At 35.2% G+C, this 25,633-nt stretch overlaps 1 protein-coding gene across 3 annotated transcripts; it reads right to left on the bottom strand.

Moving 5' to 3' along the window:
* Positions 1-999: 999 nt before the first annotated feature.
* On the bottom strand, positions 1,000-25,633 carry LOC136820716 (EH domain-binding protein 1-like). 3 transcript variants are annotated; one of them, XM_067076933.1, is made up of 26 exons: positions 25,445-25,633; positions 25,024-25,180; positions 24,652-24,708; positions 24,005-24,183; positions 22,296-22,426; positions 21,227-21,332; positions 20,416-20,470; positions 20,125-20,161; positions 19,531-19,648; positions 17,820-17,868; positions 12,939-13,541; positions 10,779-10,983; positions 9,964-10,173; positions 9,512-9,603; positions 9,018-9,092; positions 8,597-8,698; positions 7,413-7,722; positions 6,677-6,787; positions 6,044-6,240; positions 5,692-5,727; positions 4,713-4,833; positions 4,221-4,317; positions 3,706-3,779; positions 2,748-2,865; positions 2,361-2,472; positions 1,000-1,511 (listed from the first exon to the last, which is right to left on the bottom strand). In XM_067076933.1, the coding sequence occupies exons 1-26, from the start codon at positions 25,552-25,554 to the stop codon at positions 1,503-1,505; spliced, it is 3,471 nt and encodes a 1,156-aa protein (XP_066933034.1). In that variant the 5' UTR covers positions 25,555-25,633; the 3' UTR covers positions 1,000-1,502. The 3 variants fall into 3 exon arrangements, with proteins under 3 accessions (XP_066933034.1, XP_066933035.1, XP_066933036.1); XM_067076934.1 differs by having other exon boundaries at positions 1,465-1,511; positions 9,964-10,170; XM_067076935.1 differs by having other exon boundaries at positions 1,465-1,511; positions 9,512-9,597.

The raw sequence follows: 25,633 nt of genomic DNA on the forward strand, positions 1-25,633 counted from the left end.
AATCTTGCTCCACATCCGTGTCAATTCAGTATAAAAAACTTGTAAATTAAAATTGATGAGTAAGCAAACGATATCACTCTTATTTAAAAACAAAACCTTTAAAGAAACAAAAGAAAATAAAAAAACATTATCTAGGTACATGTTTTTTCTTTTATAAGCATTGCACTTATAAGCATATCTAGGCTCAGATATGGGGAAAATTAAGCATATGGCCTGCATTACTTGAGCCTACGAAAAATATTTTTTTCCTGATTGGGCTCTTCCAGAAAAAATCCAATCATGGGGGGTGGAGGATATATTATTTTTTTCATGAATTACCCCTGGACATTTTCATTTTTAACCCCCTGGACACGGGTTATACCCCTGGACAAACATCAAATCAACCCCGTGGACACAAAAAATTACCCCTGGACATTGCAATTTACCCCCTGGACATTGCAATTTTTTGGTATTTTTTCAATACCCCTGGACAATTCATCCTCCACCCCCCATGAACGGATTTTTTCTGGAAGAGCCCATTTTGGCTTTTTTTGGCTGGAATTTTACGGATTTTCAGTATTTCCCTAAATTTATGTTTTAGATTTAAGCATCCCCTCAAGCATTTTTCAGCCTTATTAAGCTTTCGACCTAAGCATCTCTGAGCCTGTTTTCGGATTTTTATATGCTTATAAAAAAAAAAACATGTATTTAGATATTTTAAGAAATAAAGAAAACTACATTTTATCCAAAACAACCAATCTTTATCGGCCTTCTTCTATCGTGAAAAGGCCATAAATAAGTCTAAAATGTTCTTTACCAGTTCGCGAAATTAAACTTCGTATTTTCCAAAAATAAACTTGATCTTCAATGATGGTGTATTGCACCCACATCCAAAATGAAACACATCTATTACACAAAGCTTAGCAATATGACAACCACTCAACATGCATTCACTGAGAGGTCATCCATTCTCCCACTTAAAATATTGATTAGGGAGAGACCCGGAGGGGGAGGGGGCACTGACCTTGCCGGCCGACAGGGACGTGCCGCTTGAGTTTGAAAAAATAGACCATGTCAGATATGAATATCTCATAAATTTGGGACCCTGTCAAAAAAAATGAAACATTTTCCCATTTTCACCCTGAAAAGTGGCCAAAATGACTAACAATAGACAAAAAATTGAAAAGTTTCTAATTTCCACCCTGAAATTTGTCAACAATTACCAAAAGTCGACCCTGCCAGATAAACATCTTGAAAATTAGTAAATTTAAGACCAGCTTAATCAAGCTTAGGACCACGAGCCAATAAAAAACCAAGGTCATAACAATAGCTTGCAAATAAGAAGAAAGCCTATTTCAAAAACTCTAGTCATGTTTTTCAATCGGTCACCCGTTGATAAAAGAATGACCTCCATTATATTCAGGGAACACCATTTTCCTCCAATCACCAAGATTGAGGATTTCTTCTCCAACGAAAAACTCATCCAACACTTTCGGTCCATTTATTAAACCATAATCAACAAATCACCAAAACTAAACGTGAAAAAACAAAACAATAGAAAAAATGAAGAGGAAAAAAATCGAAACTCAAACAGAATAAATCAAAAACATATTACATACTTTTTTTAAAGGTACAAAAAAGGAGGTCTACTTAATTTTCCATTTTCACTTTTCTTTTCGGTTCCCAATTTTATTTACCATGAACATCTTGGTCCCAAACTTCAAATTATTCAACAATTTCGACTTAATATACATTTCTTCAGGATTACATATATATGAGATGATAGCGCTCAGTTCTGCGCTCACCATTTTATTAATTTTATTTCATTTCTATTATAGCTTGCCCGTTGAGAAGTTCACAAAATAAGATTCGTTTGATTGTAATATAGTTTTCATCGATCTTCGCAGGTTACTTTCTGGCTCTGTTTGTGAAATTTCAATCCCTTAAAAGGGCTTATTTTAAGGTGACTTTAGAAAGTCTCCTGTGGATTAGCTATAAAAGGTCTACGACTACGGAAGATAAGAGGAGTGAAGTAAAAGAAGGACTTTAGCGGCCGTTTTATGGCCCTGCCGGGTCATACCAAGGATTTCCAAAATGGTACTTGATGCCTCTCTGCTCAATGCTCAGCAATAAATAAGAAGGGTTAGTGGAGCGATTCAGGGAGGAAAAGTGGCGCCATCCCCTACCTTCCGGTAGATAGCTATCGAAAGAAGAAGAGCCTTCGGGACGCCCCCGACTGCGATTGAAAGACTTACTCACTTAAAAGGACTTTCGAGAATGATTGATGATTTTTGTTCTACACATACAGGGAAGGAACAAATAGAGATCACTCTTTACAGCAAAATGTCAGAGGATAAAAAGTACAACCGGGAAATACTAACCTTAGATTTGAATCCTTTGACCCATCCAACAACATTACCAACAGTGGTGTTCTTCTGATTGAAAGATGTTTGTTGTTGGAGCACTGTTTGCACATGCTCTTCGTCGTGAACACTGGAAAATGAGAATAAGAAATTATGACGTCACGATAGCCATATGCGAAGTCAAAAGGTGCAAGAGATTCCTGGTTCGATTCTTAGGTCGTAGATTCTCAGTCAATTCTCTATAATCCGAACTTCAATCATTCGAAACTTTCTGTAATTCAAACTAAGAGATTGAGGGCCCTCAGCTGAAAAGCGATTTAAATTACTATGTAATTCAAATCTTTATCATATTCGAATAACATTTTTGGTCACGGGGTGAATGATACAATTTACAAAGGATAATACCTTTGTTGAAGTTGCGTGTCTTCGATTTGAACAAGTCGATTCCGCTGATTGACCAGTGTCACAAGTTGTGATAATAGATTGTCTTCCCGCAACCGGATCTCCTCTGTTTTCTCCCATTCTAAAAAAAAAATCATCATAGATTCGTTTAAAACCCCTGTTATCATATTGGTAATGTAAGGTGAATATAAGGTAAATTGACTCTACCCCACATTCGAAAGCTGATAAAATTATCTTTCCAACGGTGTAAAGAAACCTTCTATTCGAATTTTTTCTAGGTTGACTCTATTTTCGACAAAGTTCTACAGGACTATAATGTCCAACTATTGTACTCAAATCTACACTCGTGATGAACGACCAAATCACGTCACTCTCACAACTCCCAATAAACTGCAGTACAGATTGTTTTGTTTCGGGATTCAAATTTCCCAACTAAGCGAAAAAGGGACTCTTCTTAAAAATAAAGAAATTACAGAATCAATCATTCAAAAACCCTGCTAATTTTTTTGTCAAACGATAGCCTCAGATCAACAATGTAGAGCACTTTGATACTGTCTATAATATCCACAGCTTTAGAAGATTTATCTAGAAGCATTCTAAAAGAACTGAAGGCTAGGATGTGAGTTTTCCTAGAGTACATTTGCAATACAAGGATCGCAAAATTATAATCAATGCAGTCAAAACATGTAATTACTCGAAAAAGTTCACGTGATTCTATTCCCATGCTTGGGAATTTACACTTTACAGCTGATAACTTTATAAGTGTCAATGAATTCGAACCAATCAGAAATAAATGTCATGTAACAAGCACATAAAAATTTCGAGTAAAAGCGTGATTTGTCTTCAGACTTTAATTTTGCAGCCTGTGTATTGAATTTCTGTCGAAAAAGTAGTGAGCCTTACTGTATTATATTCAAGGACCGAAGTAGTTAAAGTAAAAACATTTCTTATTATAGCGTACCGTTCATTTGACTCAGGACACGGAGTTCTCTGTTTACAATTTCACATCTCCTCTCCAAGTCATCACCTTTTGCTCTACAAAAAAAAATCAGGTATGGTATAAATAAACTATAAGCAAAATGCCTCAAAACGAAATGAATATCGACTGAAAATATATTTAAACCTAATCAATTTCTATCGTTATCAAGCTAAATCAGAAGGATTAACGAGTTAGCAAAAAACACATAATCTTTCTAATGAATATTTCGGCCGCTGGCCTTTTTCAGCACTTTAGAAGTATCGGGCTCTTCGGTCCGGAAAAAAATTGAATATGGGGGGGGGGGTGGAGGTTATTAACATTTGACCTTTAACCCCTGGACAAGCAGCAGTCGATCCTCAGGACATTCATCGTTACCCCTAAACAAAGCATGTTTGCCCCCAAACAAGGCAAATTTTGTAGATTTTTCATTACAAAATATCTAATATATAAACTTATGGACAAAGGTATTCGAAAAAAGTCTTTAGAGAATTCCTTACAGAAGAGCAATTTCGTTTTGCCTTCGAATAATTTCATTCTTCTTGTTGACCAAATTGAACCACTCTTGAAGCAAATCTTCTTCTCCTTCTTGGTCGCCTAGCAACAATTATAAAAATACATTATAATCGACCCAGACGACGGGAGTGTCGAAACCTGAAAACTACATTGGATTGAATAAACCGAGGTATTGAATCGAGTAATATTTCTTCTCGTCTCAAGGCACCGGAAATATGAATTTCTAAATGTAAAGAAAGTCCCGAACATTTTTACCCAAAGAAAAAGAATGAACAATTTCAGCCAGACCCCACTGATTTATTTAAGTCCGGGAAAGAAATTATCAGGAAGGTTATATTATAGGGGTACAAAAGCGGAAAAACAGATAGCCATACATAGCTGAAATGAAGTTGAGAATACCAAACAAGGTGCAGGCAAAAGAAAAGACTGTGATGGACTCAACAGAAGTTTAAAATCAAAGCCCTGGTCAAACTCACCAGCGTCCATGGCTTTACGTAGTTCTAATTCTAATTTCTGAGCCACCAAATCTAATGCTTTGGTTTCTTGTTCAAGTTGTGCTAATTCGTTGTGATAATACTCGTCTGCAGATTTCAAGTTCTAGAAGGATAATATTAGAGACCTTAGGATAAGAATGAAAGCAATCTCTGTCTTTTCACCTTAAATAAGACTACAATCAGCGCAGAAATATTTGGCACAAAAGGGGAATTCCCTCAAAACTTTGAAACCGTAAATGATTTTTAAGTGTTCTGAAGAACAGTTGGAAGTAGAGTTTTAACATTAGGACTAGGACCTTAGAATCTCAGGATCTAAAAGTTCAAAAATTTTCCAATAAAGCTCAGAATATAGCCTGGAAGCCACTTAACCCCTCCCAAATAGAAAAATCCAATGAAGCAAAGTGGAAGTACTGAAACTACAATTCTCGCCCGACTTTTAAATTCTGAAAAACGTTAAAATACCCAAAATTGCCAATATATTTCGGCGCTGATTGTAGTTAGACCTTTTCATAAATTACGTCACGAACATCACTCGTATTCAAACAATTACCACGGTGATTATGTCCCTTGAGACATTGAGTTATTTTTTTATAAATAAAAAGTAATTTTAATAAAAACCGCCGGGAGTTAATCACCTAGGCAATCATTTCGAAACGAGGCAAGTGATATTCGTGATGTAATTTATGAAAAGATCTATTGATAATATTTCATTGAATTTTGTTGAATTTCGAGAGACGGAAACGACGCTTTCGGTACTTCGCAGGGACGGAAGAACACTAGCACAAATTGTGAATTTCAATCTCAGAAAAAGGGTCTTTAACTATTGGGACTATTACATCAAATTTTAAATAGAAATAGGGTTTCGTTTACGGGGGATGTCAATGCAGAGGGTCATTTATTGAAACAAACACTTTGCTTTTAAATACATTATGATAAATACCATCTAATTTAAAATACTCACAAAATTTTCCAATTCGTAGAAATAGTCATCGACGGGCTGTAAGCAGAAAGACATAGACTGGTCAAATAAAAGTTTATAAATCATCAAAATTTCATGTATCATGAGGAGAGTGTATTGATTAAAGATGTTAAAGTTCTTAAAATAAGCTTTAGATTTTTTACTTTATGGAATTTGAGACTAAAGATTGTTCTTTGAATTTGTTTTTGGGTTTCGAAAAATTAACCTCATATTGTGATGAAATTCTTCTTACATTTCGACAAATAAACTTTACATTCTGATGAAATTGTTCTTAATATGTTCTTAGGTTTTTGACAAAAATGTCAGCATAATGTTCTGATGAAATTGTTCTTACCACGTGTCCTTCTTCCACCTCTTCTTCTTCTTCAGATGGAATGCACTCCTCCACATGTCTCTCTCCCTCTTCATCCTGCACTCCACCTTCGTATTGTTGTGCTCCTCCTCTCTTCTCCGCTTGAGTGCGATCAAATTGACGCTGTGCTTCATCTTCCTCTTCTTTTAAGCGTGCAAGCTCGGCCGCTATTTCCGCCGCTAAATAAATAACAGATTGGAAACTGTTTTATACATATCTGCTGATGATCATTTAGTTCATCCTGGATAAGAGCCCTTGGAAATGTTCTTTATTCTGGACTTTGACGAAGTTGGATTCTAACAAGAATTCCAAGAACCATCATTCTCATTCCGCGATAAATTATTTTGTCCGATGTCTTGTAAAAGGCATGATGATGTCATCATTAAAAAGAGATATGCAGTAGTTTTTCAATAGATCTTCATGATCGCCTAAACCACTATCTAAGATGGAAAATTGATTTTATACTAGATTAGCAGATATTCATGAAATTCTGGTGAATTATGCAGAAGTTGGAGACGGGGAAGCCTCTCTATATACTTCACTGAGTCGGAAATCTATCTTAAAGGGAAGAACCTTTAACACTGATTCAAATAAGTAGCTGCGTCGAACACTTACCGACATCTCTTTTAGGTTTGTATTGGAAACCACTTTCGAACGAGTCGAATTCCACTTTACGTGATTCTGCATACGTTATGGCAGCCTTGCTTGGTGAAGTCTTCGTGGGTACTAAAACATGAAAGAATAAAATTGCAACATCTTTTCCTAAACTCATGTCTTGAAACTATAGTTACCATGTTCCACATATGTAAGCAGCAGCGCGAGTTCAACTGTTTTGGATGGCAAAGACAAGGTTGCTTTTTATTAAAACGTGCAGAGAGTTCCTAGAGATTAAGCTTTTACGTCAAGAAAAATTACAAGACCTCCAAGAAACGAAATATTTCCCAATTTTAATTGCTTAATCTTTATAGATAAAAAAAATTCTTGCGGTCCGACAGACAGACACCTCGAGCGGGAAAATTAAGTTGACTGATTTAAAAACCATCAAAGCCACACATAAAAGAAGAATTTCAAATGAATGTTGAAATTAAAAAAAAATAAACGCTTGTCATCAGCCTAGAAGACCAATAACGGCCTTGGTCCATTTGAAGATTCAAACCAGTTCATTACATCACCCGCTGATCTAAGACCAGATGGCATACAAGGTTTTTTCGACGTCCATACAGCAAGGACTTCGAAAGTGACGTCAAAAAATTGAATGTTTGGAACCCGAAAACCTGGATCTGGCGTCTTGTGTAGGCTACGTCAATATGGACCTTTTACTGATTTTAAATCTTATTAATAAATCACTTACATTTTGGTTCAGAATCAACTGGATCAGGTTCTTCTTTCAAATAATTCTTCGGTGTGATCTGTTTCAATTGTTTATTGCTCTTTTTCACCAGTGTAAACGGGTTCTTACGGAAATCATTATTGCGCATGCGCTGTTGAGTTTCAGGTGACATACCGCCCTCTTCCATATCCTCGCCACCAAAGGCGGAGGGTGGGAATTCATTCGAAGGACTGTTTGCGCTACGATCAATGTTATGCAGCGATCCACGCATCTTGGCATCCAAAAGTAACTGATTGGCTTGTGAACGTAAGAGCTGTTTTCGATCTTCTTGCTGGGAATTTGAGGAAAGAAAACAAAAGCGTCGAACACATTGTCAAAAGCTTAAATTTGTTTTCGATGTTTTTTAGACTGGGCTTGGAAAAAGGGGAAAAATAAAGGACGAAAAGGAAAATACCATTCCACCCTGTGCAATCGCATCAACGGATAGAAAACAGGGAAAAAAACACTAAAGTTTTTTCTTCATTTTGAAAGTTTGATTGCATTGGAAAGCTACTAATTGACGAATGATGGAAGGGACGAATGATTGAAGGGCGAGGAGTAAAAAATATTTTTTGTGCTGTGTTCTACGGTTTAAGCCCCACGCGCTTATCCCATTAGGATGTTTTACCATACACAAAAAGAATAAACTCGTTCACTTGAGAATACACAAAAACTACCTAGAACCGCCCGCTAATGGGATTTTCCAGAAATAGTCCGTGATCCCCTGTTGAGGATATCGAATATCTTGGGGGTTAACGATTTTTGTTCAAAAGTGGATATCCAGGGGGTTAAATATCTATAGGGGAGCGGATATCCAGAGGGTAAAGTGTCTTCTCAAGTAAAAAAATACGATATCCAGGGGTAAGCATCTTTATAAGAGAGGATACCCAGGGGGTTGAGCATATTTTTAAAAGTGGATGTCCAGGGATGTCTTTACTAATAAAGTAGGATATTTAAGGAGGTCGATACTTCAAAAAAATCAATATCCTCAACAGTGGGGGTTAAATCTTTTTCTGGAAAAGCCCAATGTTCCCCTTAAAGTTCTAAAACTGAAGTGACTCACATAGGACATATCATGGAATGCAAAATAGTCCCTCTTGGGGGAGTCATCCTGACAATTAAAAAAAATATTTGTCCTTACTTCAATGCTAACATTTGTATCATACCTGATTCAATTTATGTTGGAGAACTTTTTCACGTTGTCTCCTCATCTCGGAGAATTTCTTGGCACGAACATCAGGGTCGTCACCGGCACTTGGTTCAGCGTCCTTCTCAATAAAAGAAATAAGACAATGAAGTTAGTTTGAAGCCCCTTTTTTATCCTTATATTTGAAATGGGAAATGTAATTGATTTTCTTCTAACGCTTATAGACTTAATATGAGAAGATGGTTTATACAAACTTAGTCACAAATAACCCTGGCGGCTGGTTGTGTAGTAGACCTCGTGTATTGATAGACTAACCGAGAGATGACCCAGCAAGATCTTAGGTTTGCCCTCTGTAGACAACACATTTTACAGTTTCTCGTAGATTCTCCCAGGCCAATGATAGTCCTGCTATCAGCAATTTCTTTCTCCTAACAACAAACCTTATTCTGTTCTGCTTTCTTGCGTGCTTCCAAGATGAGTTGACGTGCTCGCTCTTGAATCATATCTTGTTTGTTCTATGGAAACAAAACGTAAATAAAAATTAAAAACATCGAAGAGCAGCAGATTGTTCGTAAATATTTCGATTTTAGTTTCGAATCTGTCAATTTTGTAGGCTGCATCATACCTTCCTTCGTTTCGAGCGCAAAAAATAAAAGCCTGGAGCTGTCTATATTGCGTGGGAAAAAACACTGTCGAGCAATGATAATACCGAGTTTATGTGTGTGTTTTTTGTGCGACGGAGACGGTAAGCATCTAATTTGTCTACATCCTGACTGACTGAGGACGACGGTAAATCATCACTTTTACCGTTTTACCGTATTTTTGAGGGTCAGAACTGCGGGTTATACCAAATCGACTCAGTCACTCTACCATCCTCAAAAGTGCAAATACATAAACTCAATAATGATAAAGACAAGGAATAATTTAAACATACCCTCGTATCATCTTCATCTAAATTCTGTTGGTTTTCAACAACATCGTCACCAGCCTCTTTTTGTTCATCTTGTACTTCTTCAGTTTCTGAAACTTGAACAATAAAACGTTTTACCGGGTTTTAATATGTATGTACTGTACAAAGCTGAACCAAAGCTTGCTTTTTTTGGCAGATGGGGGTGTAAGAAAAAGGGTGAAGTTAAAAACATTTTAAACCCCAAGCGTAACATCCACCCAATAATATAGCCAATAAAACCTCCACAAAAAGTTAGTCGAAGATTTGTACAGTTTTTGAGAAAAGGACACAATCTTCAGTTAAATAAACCTTTTCATCAAAATCTAAAATTTAATTTAATCTACTTTGTAGACCATTACTTTGTAGAGTTTCGTATATATTCGATTAACACGTACACACGCTCATTTACAGTTCGACTACAGTAGTTAGTTTGTTACCTGGCTTAACGGAATCTTGTTTTTCGTCATCAATTTCTTTATCGGCGTCTTCACCAGACAGTTGTCTTGTCAACGGTAATTTTCTTCGGATACGTGGTTGCTGCTGTTGTTGTTCAGCATTGTTTGTTGTTGAAGATTGCGTAGTAGAAGGTGTCTCGTCTTCTTCTTGTTGTTGACTAGTTGTAGATGTTGTTGTTGATGGTGAGTCTGCTGAAAGTTATAATAGAGCTGTGTTAAGAGGATTTTTCTATTCAACTTTAACCTGGTGAGGATCAAGCTCGCGTTAAAATGACTGATGCTTTAAATAACGGAATTATGATCTGGGTTCAATCGACACCAATCCATTCCAAGGTAGCTTGCAGTGCTGCTGATAGAAAACTTTCCAGCGTGGATGCAAAAGAAGATATGTAAAGGATATGATGCATCCAGTAGACAATTGGTCATTTGAAGTAGAAAAAAATGACACGTTCTTTAGAAAAAGTAACAAATTTTTTTATTACTGGTTAACGACCAACCAAATAAAATAAGAGCTTGTATAAACTCCATCTCGTCCCGATCCATGTGAGAAACTATCATCTATGAAATATTTCTATACTTACAGTGACTTTCTGTTTTATTAAAAAAGGAGAGAAACTAATTTGTTCGAACTATACAGAGATTCGAATGATAAATAACTAATAACTCAAAGGCTACTGCACACTGTATTGTACCCAGTCATGATTTTTACTGATGAATGTTGTAACCTATATCTTGAACCTTACGCGCTATCAAAGTAAACTAAGGAACTGGGTACGAATCTTGAACTGAAATTGTACCTGTTGGTTGCGGTTCGTCAGTGTTTGTTGGACTTGCTTCTTCCATCGATGATGGTTTTGGGACAGATGTTTCGACTTGAGATTCACCAATATCATCATCAACGGCATCTATATCGGTTTCACCGAGTCTTAAATGGACGTCATCGGAAGTCGTCACTGTCGTTGTTGACGTTGTCGGTGTCGCTGATGGTGGTTGTTGTTCTTGCTGTTGTTGATAGGAAAAAACAGAAGAAAAAACGCCTTAAGGGCTGCTTACACACGAGGAATTCTTCGCCCAAGGCAACTATAAACAAATATCTGGTCGAAATCATTTTTTTGAGAGATCTTTTTATCCATTGAAATGAGATCTGCTCGGAAAATAGGCCAACAAAAAAATTGACGTGTAAACCCTGAGATCTTAAAGCTATGTCTGTGGACGCCAAAGACGGCAAGGGGAAAAACACTAAAGAAGTGACAGCTAGCCGTGACATTAAAGATGGTCTATCTTATAATAACAGATGATAAAAAAGGAGGCACGGCTCTATACTGTGACAATAATTTGTCCGCATAATGTGCTCACGCGGCACGGTAGAGAGAAAATTGTTCTCTCTTTCTATCTTTTGTTTATTAAACATCAAATGGTAGGAGATAAGTTAAATGATGTCTTTTAGTCAAAAGATGCACCATCGTATACGAATATATAACGATCCCAACGATTTGATTTTTCAAAGTTGAAGTTTAAAAAATAAGCCTTTGACATGAATATCTGTATGGTGATGCTGAAAGATAATCTCTTGATTGTATCCTATCGCATTCCAATTTGAAAACATTCGGAGGAAATTAATGTATGATCTCAAGGGGAATACAGGGATTATCTCTTCTTACTTACTAAACATACTGCATAATTTTGCTTGGATGTTTTCTTATTTTTGTTCAAGATGAAGGCTCAAACACCAACCAAATTATTACAGGTATGTTCTCTTATGTAGGCGATTACTTCTCTCTTGCTATCTGCTTGATTATTGGGAGGAATGAAGCATTTTATCAGAATAATTATAACTTAACGTGTGCAAAATGTCTGTCAGGCATTCAACCGACAAAAAAATTTGATTCAAACATTAAGAGGTTGACTAGTTTAGGCTCTGTTTGTATTGTTGGATATTTGGATACTCTTGTTGGGTAAAATATTGGTGAAATTTAATGTTTGTTGAGCTTCTTTAAGCGGTTTCGATGATCAGTTTTTGGGTTGCATACTTTTTGCAATCAGACTTCAAAAACCTTTCATGAGAACTTTTTAATAGATTTGGAAGATAAACAAATACCAACTCTTAAGTTCTGGAAAGTATTTTTTGGGTTGAAAGGTCTAAAAACTCCAAATTAAATGATACTGTTTCCGGTTTTGTAGCTAAGATATAGAGGTTTTTGCTACTTTAGTTCTTACAAAAAATTGTTTCCTATAAAATGATAAATAAATTTTGAAAACTGCGGACCAATCGGATACCAGTATCTGGTCACATGTCATTGTTTTTCCCAGACCCCGCCGAACGCGGTTTTGTAAATTTCCGCTGGATAAACTTTTCAGATCATCATATGCCTTAGCAATGGTGATCGGTTATGAGATTAGTTTTAAACTGTCCGAAAAAGTGGTTTGCTCTATCCGGATTGATGGGGCTTTTTTTTGGTTACTCAGTATACTCTAAAGAACATCTGTGCCAATCTGTGCCAATTTTCAGTTCGATGGCAATTTTGTCCAGATTTCAGGCTAATTCTACCTGACTATGGGGAATCTTAAGTTATTCGAAATACAATGGATTCAAATTATAAAATTAAGTTCATTCTGAAAAGTTCAACTTGACGTGACCTAAGTTAGTTCGAATTATGCTTACGGATATATCATTGATAGATCATATAGAGTTTGCGAATACGAAATTCCTTAAGCGTTTTACCCGACATTATAGCCTTTCTACAAGCAAGAGACCAAGTAAAAAAGGTATATTTTTTGCATACTTTCTTGGAACTGTAAATCTTGTATGTATCGGCTTTGAGAAACAACAAGCTTGTACTGAAAAGATTTTTTTGAACTCTAGATCGAGCTTATAATATTCTGCGAATGGAAAAAGGCTCTGATTTTCCTAACAGGACCACAAAAAAGTCTTGATAAATTTGTATAACATAACAAACCTCGTCGATGGCGACACTGTCTTTCTCATCGGGCGTCACTTCCGTCGTTGCCGTCTCCTCAACGTTATTCGCTTCAATAATCGAATTCAACATCTCATCCTCATCAATACTATCGTTCTGTTGCGAACGCGCGGCGAACTTAGGCGGGGGAGGTGCTCTATGCACAGGTGGTTTTTTCTCCACTTTTTCTATACTCTCGTTAATCCGTTTCAGTTCGTTTTGTCGTTCGTCCTCACGTAGTTGATTTAATATAGCGTTTATCTCATGTGCGTCCGTTATTGAGTCGATTTCACCGGCTTCTTGACTGGCCGGTGTAGGTTTCTCTTTTTTACGGCGAAAACTTTTCCGTAAGCTTTTAGACTTCTTTTCTGGTTTGGGGCTTGCTTTTTTGACGCTTTTAAGCAAATCATCATCAGTGCCCGTCATAAAATTATATTGAGACATTAATAAATTGATACTGTTCTTCGAATATGAATTTTCGAAATAATGTTTGATTTGGTGTAGATACGTCATTACTGATAACTTGTCAGGTGTGGCAGCGTGTACCATATCATTAGGGTCCAGTATTTTTGTGATCCCAAGATATTCAAACCCATCAAATGCCTGATAAATAAAAAAATATGGAAAATACTTGATAGATTAAAGAGATAACTACCGTCGTTTTGCATAAGTTTCCCTATCCCACGCTAAGATTCATCTGCCATTTTTTTACCGGAAAAAGAAACTTCCCGGGTAGTCGTGAAATAAGCTTTCGTAAAGTTTTTCGTAAGTAAATACAAGATTATCTATATCTTTAGAAACAAACCCTTTCCAATCTCATGCCGGTCATCAGTGGGAAAAATAGCGGAAAAATTCCGGAAAAGTGGCAAAGGAATCCTAGTGCGGGAATCTTATGCAGAACGACGGTACCCTCAGTGAAATTGATGAACTTAAGTTTTCAAGTTTTGATTGAACATGATTGAAAGATATTAATCGGAAAATTACTCACACAACCTGCCCACATACTAAATCGGAGTTTAGAAATACATTTAAATTTGAGACGACCTACATTTTGAAACGAATTGATTGATATTTAACTCCAAAAACACAACGAAACGTAGCTCAATATAAATATTTTCAGATAAAAATCATCAAGGTACTACCACTGAAAAAATTATCGGTTAAAAATGATCTATAGTGATTCATCAACAATATAACAGGAGGTTTTCTTCATAGAATGAATATAAGCTACAACACAATAACACATAAAAGCGTGACGTATTGATTTGACAGATTTGATGTCATGGAAAGTAGGGTTTTCATATTATTGTACACTTATTATAGAAATCGTCATTTTCAACCAAAACAAAAAATAGAGTTTTATAATCTGTAAGAGACGGTTCATGTAAACTATACAATCATTAATCTATGATGTATTTGAGCTGTAAGAATCAATGGTTTTAGAAGAATTGGTAAAATTGAAGTAGTAGTATATTTGCTCTGCTACTTCGAACGAAAAATCAAGCGGTAATTCGTTTTAGAAGCAAAGTTGATTTCTTTGCAGGGTAAGTCTGCCTCACGGAGGAGATTCGTCAATCGCCGTGATTTATATATCCATACTTAACCTTGCTATTAAGACACTCTAAAAGACACGCAAGGCTTGTGCCATACAGAATCCATTCAGGACAGAAATAAGTATTGAGTCTTGTATAAAGATCATGCACGATGATCTTTCAAAAAATGAAAGATTGCATGTTTTTTTATTAGAACGTTATAATTTCGGCTGGTCCTAGATGTACTTATTTTTTGGGTAAGTCGGAGGAAACTGAGTTCTAATTAGCGTTCTTGAAATTAATTCTCTTCAATATAAAAAATCACCTTGGGTTATAAAAATTGGCCCTGCTCTAATTTAAAGTTGGACATTTCCGAAATTTATCTATTTTGCAACGTACAGTTCTTATAACAGATCGAGTTGGCAATGTAACAAAATTGAAAAATCTGTTTTGACGTTTATCTGACAGAACGACTTCTCACGTCTGGGAATTACGTAAGCTGGTGACCACTTCATATAGATTTTAGAGATCGCTAGAGGGCTAATGTTCTTATATAGTTTGTTCTCATAAAAAATATGAATAGAGATGATGCTGACCTGAACTTTTAAATTTTCCAAAATATTCGATTACCGAGTAATTATGTCCAGAGGGCTAATGCAATACAGTAGAGTGTCAATAGCGAGTTCATGCATCTACCCTTTTGAGAACGCTGGGGTGACTGAAATGATTAGGAATAACCCGCAGTAAAAGTGCTTATTCACCGTCGTCCTCGGTCGGTCTTGGTCTAGACAAATCAAAAACTAACCGTCTTAAATGCAGAAAACACTACATGCATAAGGTCGTTTATAACTCACACTATGTTCAGACATTACGGTTCGAAACGAAACGGTTCCCAAGAGTATGTGGAAACCAAAAATTTGAAAAAAGCAAAGCAAAACAGATCGAACCAATTACGCTCCACTATTTTTAACGGAACGGAACTACTCCGTCTTCTTGCTCCGAATCGTTCCAAAACCAATACGAGCACTTCCTATCCGTAACATAAACCACACCGAATCGATGCTAAACCGTAACGTCTGAACATAGTCGAACATACACGCACGTAAGGAGAATCTAAGAGCAGCTAACGTACCAGCAATCGTTAACAAAACAAGATAGCCATGAAATAAGTCTTACTCTAATGAAACGTCTAGCGATTGATCTCCATAGGCGAGTTAATGTAATGAAAAACGAAGTCTCTGATAAAGCAAAAGAATAACGCGATATAGTCAACAGTTTCTTCTTCGGAGACAATCTTCGCCTGATTCTCATGGTCAGTAAAACAAAACTAAATTCTTTATCCAACTCTGCTGGTATAATTTTCAAGGAACAATACCTTAACCAGGACACACAGTATTATCGCAAGATAAAAAAAAGTTGTAGTATCTCGTTTGAAAACATAGGAAAGCCATGAATGAATATACCTACCAATTCTAATAAAGTGGGAAATCACATAAACAAAGAAAGATGTTACAAACAAGAGAAACAGTGTCAACCTTAGATGAAAAGTGTTTTGGTGGTGAGAAAGTAAAAAGGAAATTAATAACAAATAAAATTATGATACCTCTATTCAAGATTTAATAAAAGGCAGATCCGAGTCGGTAATAAAAGAAACAAAGAAAGCGGGAATTGTTATAAAGTGCTTTTAATTTTTGTCGATTTCTTTACTTTTTTAATTTTAATAACCTAACTAATCTAAGTGAGGAAGTAACTTATTTCCCTATTATTGTTTTATCAACTTATTACGTCTCATCACGTAATAGTGTAACATGTTTATAACAGCTATTATCATATTTCTGGTTCTAGAGTTTCATCCTGATATGGTTATTTTAGCTGTTTTACTATCTAAAAATAGTATCATGAAGGAAAGATGGTTCCTTGAGGATCACCTGTTTATGACTCCAAAGGAAAAAGTCACAATTTTGAAAAAAAATTGCTTTCATAGCCACATGTTTTAAAAGGATTCAACAAAGATTATTGAAAATCGATGAAAATTAGCTTAGATTTCTTAGATTTTTAGAATCCTAACATTCAATTACCAATTTTTAAAGTCAGATGTTTTTATAGAGTTGTACTCATGAAACAGCTCTTAAAGGTTTTGTTTTTAAATAAGAGTGAAATCGTTTGCTTACTCATCAATTTTAATTTACAAGCTTTTTGATATTGAATTGACACGGATGTGGAGCAAGATTGGTCAGAAAAAAGGAAAGGAAAAACATATCAGCATAATATAACAATAGACAGACACTGTCCTGAAATGAAATATGTGTCTGATATGAAACGGGAACACTTATGTAAAAATAAAACCTTCAAAATTAAAATCGTAACACAAGTTTAACAGAAACTATTAATTATTATAAACTACACTTATTAGTGTAGTTTATAATATCAGTCATAAGGAGAAGTTCGCAAGTATTTTCGATAAAAGAAGGAAAATTTAAAGAAGGAAAAGTATTTTTCGATATCGACCAGCAAAATCGAAGAAGAAGACACTGTGATCGCTGTTTTGGAATTACTCGATAAATTTGAAGCAAATTGCCTACATCTTCATAGGTGGAATTTGAAAATAAAGTTTTTCCTGCATAACATTAAAATTATACAGCAGTAGAAGAAAGTTACTCACTCGCTCAAATTCTTATTTCAAAACATAGTGAGACCATTCCAAACCAAAATGAAAAGCAATTCGCCATTCGCCAAAAAGCTCCTAATTTCAATCGGCGCAATTTCAGTTCGCATTAATTTCAATAAAGTATCCGAAATGTAACAGTTAGAGTTATCAAATGATAGCAGAGTCATTGAAAAAGTCAGCTACAAAAAAACGATCAACAGAGTTTTTCCAAATCTATAGGAAAAGACAAACAAAGATATATCACCTAATAAAAGTAAGCTAGGGTGCTCTCCATACAGACAAATTTTAAAAATCTGTTATTAAAAAGATAGACAGACAGTTAAATGACCTCGACAAGAGGATATGGCCAAAGAAAACAGAAAAATGATAATGAGAAAATACAACAATTCACAAATCCAATTTTGACAAGTTCCCCCTCTACATAAACAACAAACTTATGTCTGTGAAAACGGTCTGTGTAAATTAACAAAATCAATCGTATGTAGATATGCAAAAAAATATCGTACAGCTCTTTCACACGTAGGGTATCAGTAAATTTTAAGACATCAAAACTTGGGATAAATGATAAAAAGGCTCTAATTTAAACAGCCGAAAAATTAAAGCCATGTCTAAATCTTGAGGGAGAATGGAGTTGTCGAACATTTTGGTACGGATAAAATATGTAATAAGATAGAAACTTACCAATTTATTATTTTGCTTGATGTTGTGAGGTGACAAACTTGGAAAGTCACTGTAAATATACAAAAAAAATTTTTTTATTAAACGACGAAAAGAATTTTACTAAAATGTTAAAAAACCTATACAAAGTACTGTTAAGCCAGCACGAAGTAAGGTTATAAGCTTCCAGCCAAGAACTTGTATATATTCAATAATTAAAGTAAATTATTTTTTAAGGAATTGTACAAAAAGAGGGTCGAGCTTTTAGAGTTGTGTCATCAAGTTATCACAGCTTGTGCAGTTTTAGTTACATCCTTTTGCTGACTGTAACTGTAAGCTTTTTGCCAGCCAATGAGTTGCATAAAGTCCAGTATTTCGCTTATATTAAGAAGTAAACAGGTCTACTAGATGATAATCCATAAAAGGGAATTTTTGCGTTTCCCACATAAGAAAGATAAGTATATACATGCGAAGTTTAGGGTGTCTATTAAACAGGTCATTATTTATGGGAGACTGTTTTTAAAAGATCTTGTATTGAAAAAGTCAAATTGATTGACTGACCACAAGTGCTCAGATAGTTTATTAATTACAGTAACACTTGTAAAAAAAACACAAAATAACTTTTAAGTTGATTGAGTAATTAAATAAATATGGAAGAAAGTGTGAATGCTCCAAAAGAGATGATCAATACGAGAGCAATCCTTACGATTCTGATCTGACGGGGATTTAACGCAGGTTAGAAGACAGTCAAAAAAGAGGGGTAGTAAATATTTTGTAGTTCGATGTCTCCTCAAGCTATATTACTACAAGGGATTTTTCCTAAGTTAATTAGATATGATATCCGAAAACAATACAGTGAACATGATTTTCTCATATGTTCATCATTGTTAATCTGACATAATTGAAGGGAAATGTCTGGATTTTTGATACAGCATCTTTTGTTGTGGGAAAGTAATTAGAAAACTGGTTTAAATTGTTTATGTTAATTAGATTGGCATGCGAATTGTAATTACAAAACTGATGCATTTTTCATCGTCTTTCTCAAGCTGTCAGTATTTTGAGGAAAGCTTCAGAAGAAATACTATCATGAGCCTGCACAGTATTGCTCCTCAAATCGAAAGGAATGTTTAACAAATTCAAGTTCTTTTCTGTGCAGCACTCACTTTTACAAAATCTAAATTTCGAAGCTTTCTAAGGCATGCAGCGCTAAAATCAAATTCTACGATAACGTTTAGATAAAATAACATTTACTAGGAAAAAAAATCCCCTTTTATGGATCATTACCAGTTGACCTATACATCTTATAAGCAAAATACACGTTTTTTATATAAGAACAAACTATGGCTTCCATGGCCAAAATGTTAAGAACATGTTTAGAACATGCTTTGCGGGCTCTAAAATGGCCAATTTCTTAAGAAAATGGGTAAAAATGCTTACAGAATGGTGAAAATAAAAACATGTTAAGAACATTTTTTGGGTTGAAACTCAAAAAGTTAAAAGCATCTTAAGGCTTCAAAAATTTTGGATGTTCTTATAAAAAAACGTCTACTGGACTTTAGGTAAACTCACTGGAAGCGTTTTCAAGCTCATCCCCTCCCCTCCCCTGAAAACTAGCTACACTTCTGCAGGTGCATGAAAGATTCGGTTATCTCAATAGTCGAAAGTTTCCAGTCAGTCTCGAGTGTAGTCAGAACAGAATGTAAAGAAAAGTAAACAATAGATTATTATAGCTTACACTAATTCAGGATGAAAATGGTTAAGGATTGCACAAAAAGCCATTCCATTTCTCCACGAAGTTGTCATATTGGTAACTTTGACACCGCGGTAACTTGAAGTGATCTTCTGACACCATGCTGAAAATAATTTAGAATGAATGAACGAACGAACGAACGAACGAACGGATGAAAATTATCTGATATTCCGATGGCGGATTGGCGGCCGCCCACGCTAAAGCTCTAAAGGAGCGGGCCAATTTCCCATCGGAGAAATAATATTCTATAAATATTTCGGTTGGACCAATGCACCAATCCTAGTTTTCCATGTTGGTTACCAGACCTCTCGCTGCAAAGTCCTTGACGCGGTCTCACAAAATTCCGTGATGTAAACTTTCCAGATGTTGAAAATTGTCCCGACCTTCAGAGCTTTAGCGTGTCGGATAAAAACTTCACCATCTGGGTGCCAGATAAGGATGAAAAAAGAAAGGAACGAATGGGGCTGATAGATAAAAAAACAAAGTTACAATCTCGTATCATTCAGTATGTGAGGTGTGAGTAAACAATATAACTGCAGTGGAGACACACGAAAATAAAGAATAGAGAAAACTAAATACTTAGCAGATCTTCATCAATGCGACTCTTCTTCGAATCCTGTTGAAGAAAATTGCAAACAAAATTAATAAAAATTTTCTCACGTTAAATCTTTGTCTCCTAAAGAAAAGATGGCTGATAATATCAGAAGAAAGTAGATTTTCTTTTGCAAAAACGAATTGAGGAGACAAGACGACTACTTATACTTGAAAAAAATAAAGAAATCTTCAACAAGTTTTGTGTACGATTTCCAAAAAGGAATTATCTTTTTCATAGAAAAAGAAAGAAAGAAAGAAAGAAATAATATACGACACCTTATCAACCGTTTTACTGGAAACCACTTTTTCTTTGGTTGGTTTCTTCATTGCACTAAAAAATGATCAAAAATTTTTCATTACAGTAGAAAAACTAGTCCTTCCTTTGGTAGAAAAAAGTATACTATCAAAAACCAGAGAAAGAATCTCGTCAATAAAAAACTTCTACGTAAAACTTCTTGTAAAACCAAACTGTCGTATGGTGATTTTCGAGCCAATTACGATTGCTATCAAAAGCTGCTAAAAATGACGTCATTCATTCATTAATACAAAAGCTGCTAAAAATGACGTCATTCATTCATTAATAAGTGCTTTGATGCTAATTATGAAGTATGAGTATAAGTCCCTTTTTTCGATGATCTGAAAATCATCCTCAATGCCAAACCCAACCTAGTTGAAGCATATGTGACTGGATTTAGAATATTAAAGTAAGTAGTTGGATAACAAACTCACTATCTGACTTCGCTAATAAACTAATAATAAACTGAAGACTGAGGAGTGAGATTGGCAATCAAATAAAAAAACTCATCAGCTGTGGCAGTTTCTAACGTTATGTTTTGTCAAAATATTGCATTTCTTTCAAACGCTTTTGCAGCAATTATAACGACGTCATAATTTCACAGTTTTTCTCAGCATCAAACATAATGAAAAAATTATAACGACATAAACATTCTAAATATTGCATCAAAAAATCGCTACATGAGAATCAAATAGAAATTCTTGCTTAGCATTATTTTTTCAGCCAAAATTTTGAAAGTAAAAATACTTAGCCCAGTTTATCTTTACGATTTCTTTTGAAATAAATGAATACCTTGGTGATCGATTTGGAGAAGTCCTTGATGATGATGTTTGTGATGCAGGCTCTGGTTCAAGACGTTGTAATGAATTGGTCGATGAACTTATACCCCTGCTTGATCCTATGGAATGGAAAATGATAGACACCAAATAGTTTATAGAAGTGTTTAACGACCCTGCCAACGCACAGGACTGTCTAATGTTTTTGTCCGGTGCCGATAAGTATTATTAAATTACGCCGGGCACAGCTGTCTGGGGTTTGTCCAGTGTTACATTACGGGAATTCTTCACGCACATTTTGTCCAGTGCAAAAAAGCAAAAAAAGGAAAGTAAATACTACGCATTTAGGTTTAATGGGCAGGGCTTTCGTATTCAGCATGGAATAGTTCTTAGGAAGTAGCATGCAGTTGTGTATTTTCAAACTGAATTGCAAAACAAAAGCCTAACTGTGTAGGCGTAATCAAATTCCTTCCACCCCTTCAAAAAGTGTGCTTTAATGTCTTCAACTTGAGCTCAATTTAAGGCCGGTCTCCACTTGCGCGCACTGCGGTTGCACTTTTTGGCTTCAATCCTTTTTGCTTGGAAAAAAGATCACGTCATAAAAATGTAGCGCGCGCTCGAAAAATAAGTTGAACACATTTCAACTTTTTTCAACCATTACGTCAGATCGCGCCAATGGAGTTGCTTCATTTCTCTTTTGACCAATAGCGTGGAAGCATTGCTCGAAACAGTGCGATCGAAGCGCGCACAAGTGGAGACCGGCCTTTAAGTGAAAATACCAGGTGGTTCATTTGTGGAGTGCCAACACGGGAATATAGCCCAACAACCTCAGTTTTTAAGTCAGCGGTTGTTAAAATGATTATTGAGTATAAAACCTGACACTGTTCCCGAATGAACTTCCAGCATGTAGCAAGGCGTAAGTCGTGAAATCTCATTCTAGCCCTGTTTCGACCTTGTTGTTCTCCTTGTTTTATCACTCTACGGTAATACCAGGTGGTTAGGATGATGAGAATTTCGAAATGAAATAATGTAAAATGTAGAAATTTTAAGAAAACATCTATAAACAAAGAAATAAACATACTGACCAAGGTCATTAGTAGATCCAGTGAGGTGAGCAACCCGTTTCATGACAGGGTTGATTGTTTGCGATTCATCATCATAATTATCAATATCACCCAAACTCATCATACTGGCAACACTCAACATATCCTCATCCCTTAAATTGATCAAAGTAGAGAAGAAGTCAAAATGACCAAGTTAAAAGACATTTCATTAACCAATTCATGATATGCACCATTGCAATGTCTTCCACGGAGCCAACAGCTGATTGGTTGAAAGTGACGTATTGACTGATCTTACGTCACTTAGAACCAATCAACTATTGGGTCCGTGATGTAATGTCAGAAGACATTGCAGTGGTGCATATCACGAATTATGTGGCACTGGCATCATATGAGATCGCTCATTTTCTTCCGTTAAGACCTAGAAGCGCCGCAGCTCATGCCATGTGGTTGTGTAGTAAGTGCATTTAAAATAAAAAATAGTTGAAAATTCAAAGTTAATGGGTATATAATGGGTTAATGCGATTTAAAAATTCCGCGGTAATTCTAACCAGGGAAAAATCAAAACAGAATCGTGGTTTATATATTATGGAAAAAGGAAGTTAACCGTGTTTAATTTCATTTTTTGCTAAATACACAATTGAAACATCCTCCCCGTGTATCCCAGGCTTTATTTCCGCAACTGATTGACGCCAGAGAATTATTATTATCTAGCGCTATATCAGTAAGCATCAAAAAGGTGAACGCAGGGAACGAGGTTGCTTGAAAGGTTATTATTGTGAAAAAATAAGTTAAATACTTCTGGTTAATATGTTTCTCGTTATCAGTTCATAGATCCAATACAAAATCAGTTAGATTTAAATTTTGTACATTCGTATTCGAAAGTTTTCTCCACTACTGTATACTTTATCAAAAACTCGATTCTTCCAATAAAACAATTTGGTTATGGTTTACGTTTTAAAACCATTAAAAAATAGTTTAAAACATTTTTCACACTTGATCAATATAAAAAGGGTGATATTAAATTACAAAATATAACTTAGTTTTATCGATCTCCCAGATTACAATTCTACTACTCTCGAGCTGAAAACGAAATGCCTAGATCAAAACACAGATTAGGATGCATGGTACTATTCGGCCATTCCGAAGGAAGCTCAAGCTCATTTTTTGACTGTATACCGCTAGTAGGGACCTAGGAGCGCCGCAACCCATGCACCATTTGAAGACACCCATAGAGGCGGTTCAATCGGATGTAGTTAACAGTTTCTTGGAATGGACTAAAATTTTTTCAATTTCAACAGTTTTTATATTACTGTACATTAGCCTTTAATACGAATTGAAAGTCAAGATTGCTTCGTAACGAAAACATAAAAACAGCTGTAAATAAAGTAAACTGTACTGCTTTACATAAGAGGTTTTTAGTTAGACTTATGAAATATTATTACCCCTGTTTTTAATTACTTGTCAAAATTCAAAATCGTAGACGACAATATACAACACGACACTCTCTAATTCGACCTTCAAGGCACCAAGAATACGACCCCGAGGGGATGATTTTAATTCACATTACTAGAGGTTCGAAATAATAGAACAAATTGACTGTATAAAACTTTGTGAAAAGAAACAGTTTTTATTAACACTATTTTTACAGCCATTTTTTCATTGATTGCAAGAGCTTGATAAATCTTTACCAAAGCCATATTGGAAGGACTATATAATCATAATCGACTTACGTGGCTTTGCCTTCTCTCAGAAAAATACATGATAGTGCGATATCCAATTGAGCTGTTTTGACTTTAGTACTGCCTGGTTTCATTTTGATAGTGATCTGTTTACATGATGGCTCGATACTGAAATACTTTGCCATGTCTATTGTTGCTTGTGCAATAGCTTTCCTTCTTCCTGATGATTCCTTCAAAACAAAGAAGATTGAAGTCAAGAGATTTAAAAACTCCAATCTGAATATATAATCGGTGAAAAGTTATTGCAATTTCTTTTTTACTTTTAAAACACCCTTCTCCTTTCATAGAATGATGGAGAAGGAGGTTCTGTTTTTAGTGAGGAAGTTATTACATATGTGCGGCATTTAAAGTGGAGGGGAAGAGCGTAAAAAATAATAGCCAGAGCTGTTTTAGAAGTATTTGACCCAATATTTAACGTCGAATACTGGGTCAGTATGATTTAAATAATAATAAGCAAAACCTGATTTTTTTGCTCTCTTAATACACATTTTCAGAACAAATGTCTTTGATATTTTACAAAGAAACTGGCTTTAAATTCAAGATACTATAACAAAATTGACAATCGACCTTCATCGTCAAAACGGATCGACTTCAAAACGATATTACCAAATCCGAAATATTCAATACAACAATCTTACATCAAGGACGAGGAAAGTCCACTCTTTGGTCTCAAATTGTGAATCACCCTTTTCATCCTAAGTAAAAGAAGAAAATTTGAGTAGAAATTTGTTGGCACTTTCAAAGGTCCTAAACAAACCAAACAATATCAGACCAATGAAATATTAAACTATTTTAGACTTCAGAATTTTCTTAAACATTACATTATATGATATATTATTGATCTTTTTAAACTGAGATAATTTCTATTTTAGAGAGAGTATCTATATTATATGCAGTTTCAGGTGAATCATTTCAGCTCATTTTGAAAAAAAAGCAGGCACTCATTAACTCCTAGAGATTTCTAGCAGGATAACTATCAATATTATTCTCAAAATGATGAAACTTCAAACCTTATAAAGTGTACAGGTCATGTCTAATTCTTCTGGGTCGGCCCATACCATGACACCTCGATAGGGTTTGGCAATCCCTGGTGCAAAATCAAAAGGTCTGGAATATCTCCTTCGATGAGCTCCACGTTGCCATAAAACAACCAGTTTGCTTGGAACCCTTTAATACAACAAATCAAACATGTTTTAGAAAAACAGAAAATAAGACAATTCAATTTATAACTTTTATTGCTATCTGTATTTTCGTGAAAATATTGTATTTTAAATAATCATGACAGATAAATGTTGCGAGAGCTTGAATAAATCGTAAATGAGGAGGCATGTAATTTTTCAAAGAAAAATAGCCAGGTTTCTTCAATTCACATTTTCAAATAATGCAAGTCCCAAAAATTGACATTGATAAAAAAATAAATGAAATTCTTACCATTTCTTTTCCTTCTTGCATTCTATAGTCACCGACTGAAGCTGTGCAATGAATTCAAATTTAGCAGCTTTCTTCCCAACACGGGAGAATTTCTTCCAAACAGAAGTCATTGCAACTTCCTCGAATTGTAAACTTTACACTTTCATCTCCATTTTGAATTTTCATTCATGTTAATAAGACATTTTTTCT

Source organism: Clytia hemisphaerica, unplaced genomic scaffold (genome assembly GCF_902728285.1).
Source record: "Clytia hemisphaerica strain Z4C2 unplaced genomic scaffold, Clytia hemisphaerica genome assembly, whole genome shotgun sequence".
Classification (NCBI taxonomy): domain Eukaryota; kingdom Metazoa; phylum Cnidaria; class Hydrozoa; order Leptothecata; family Clytiidae; genus Clytia; species Clytia hemisphaerica.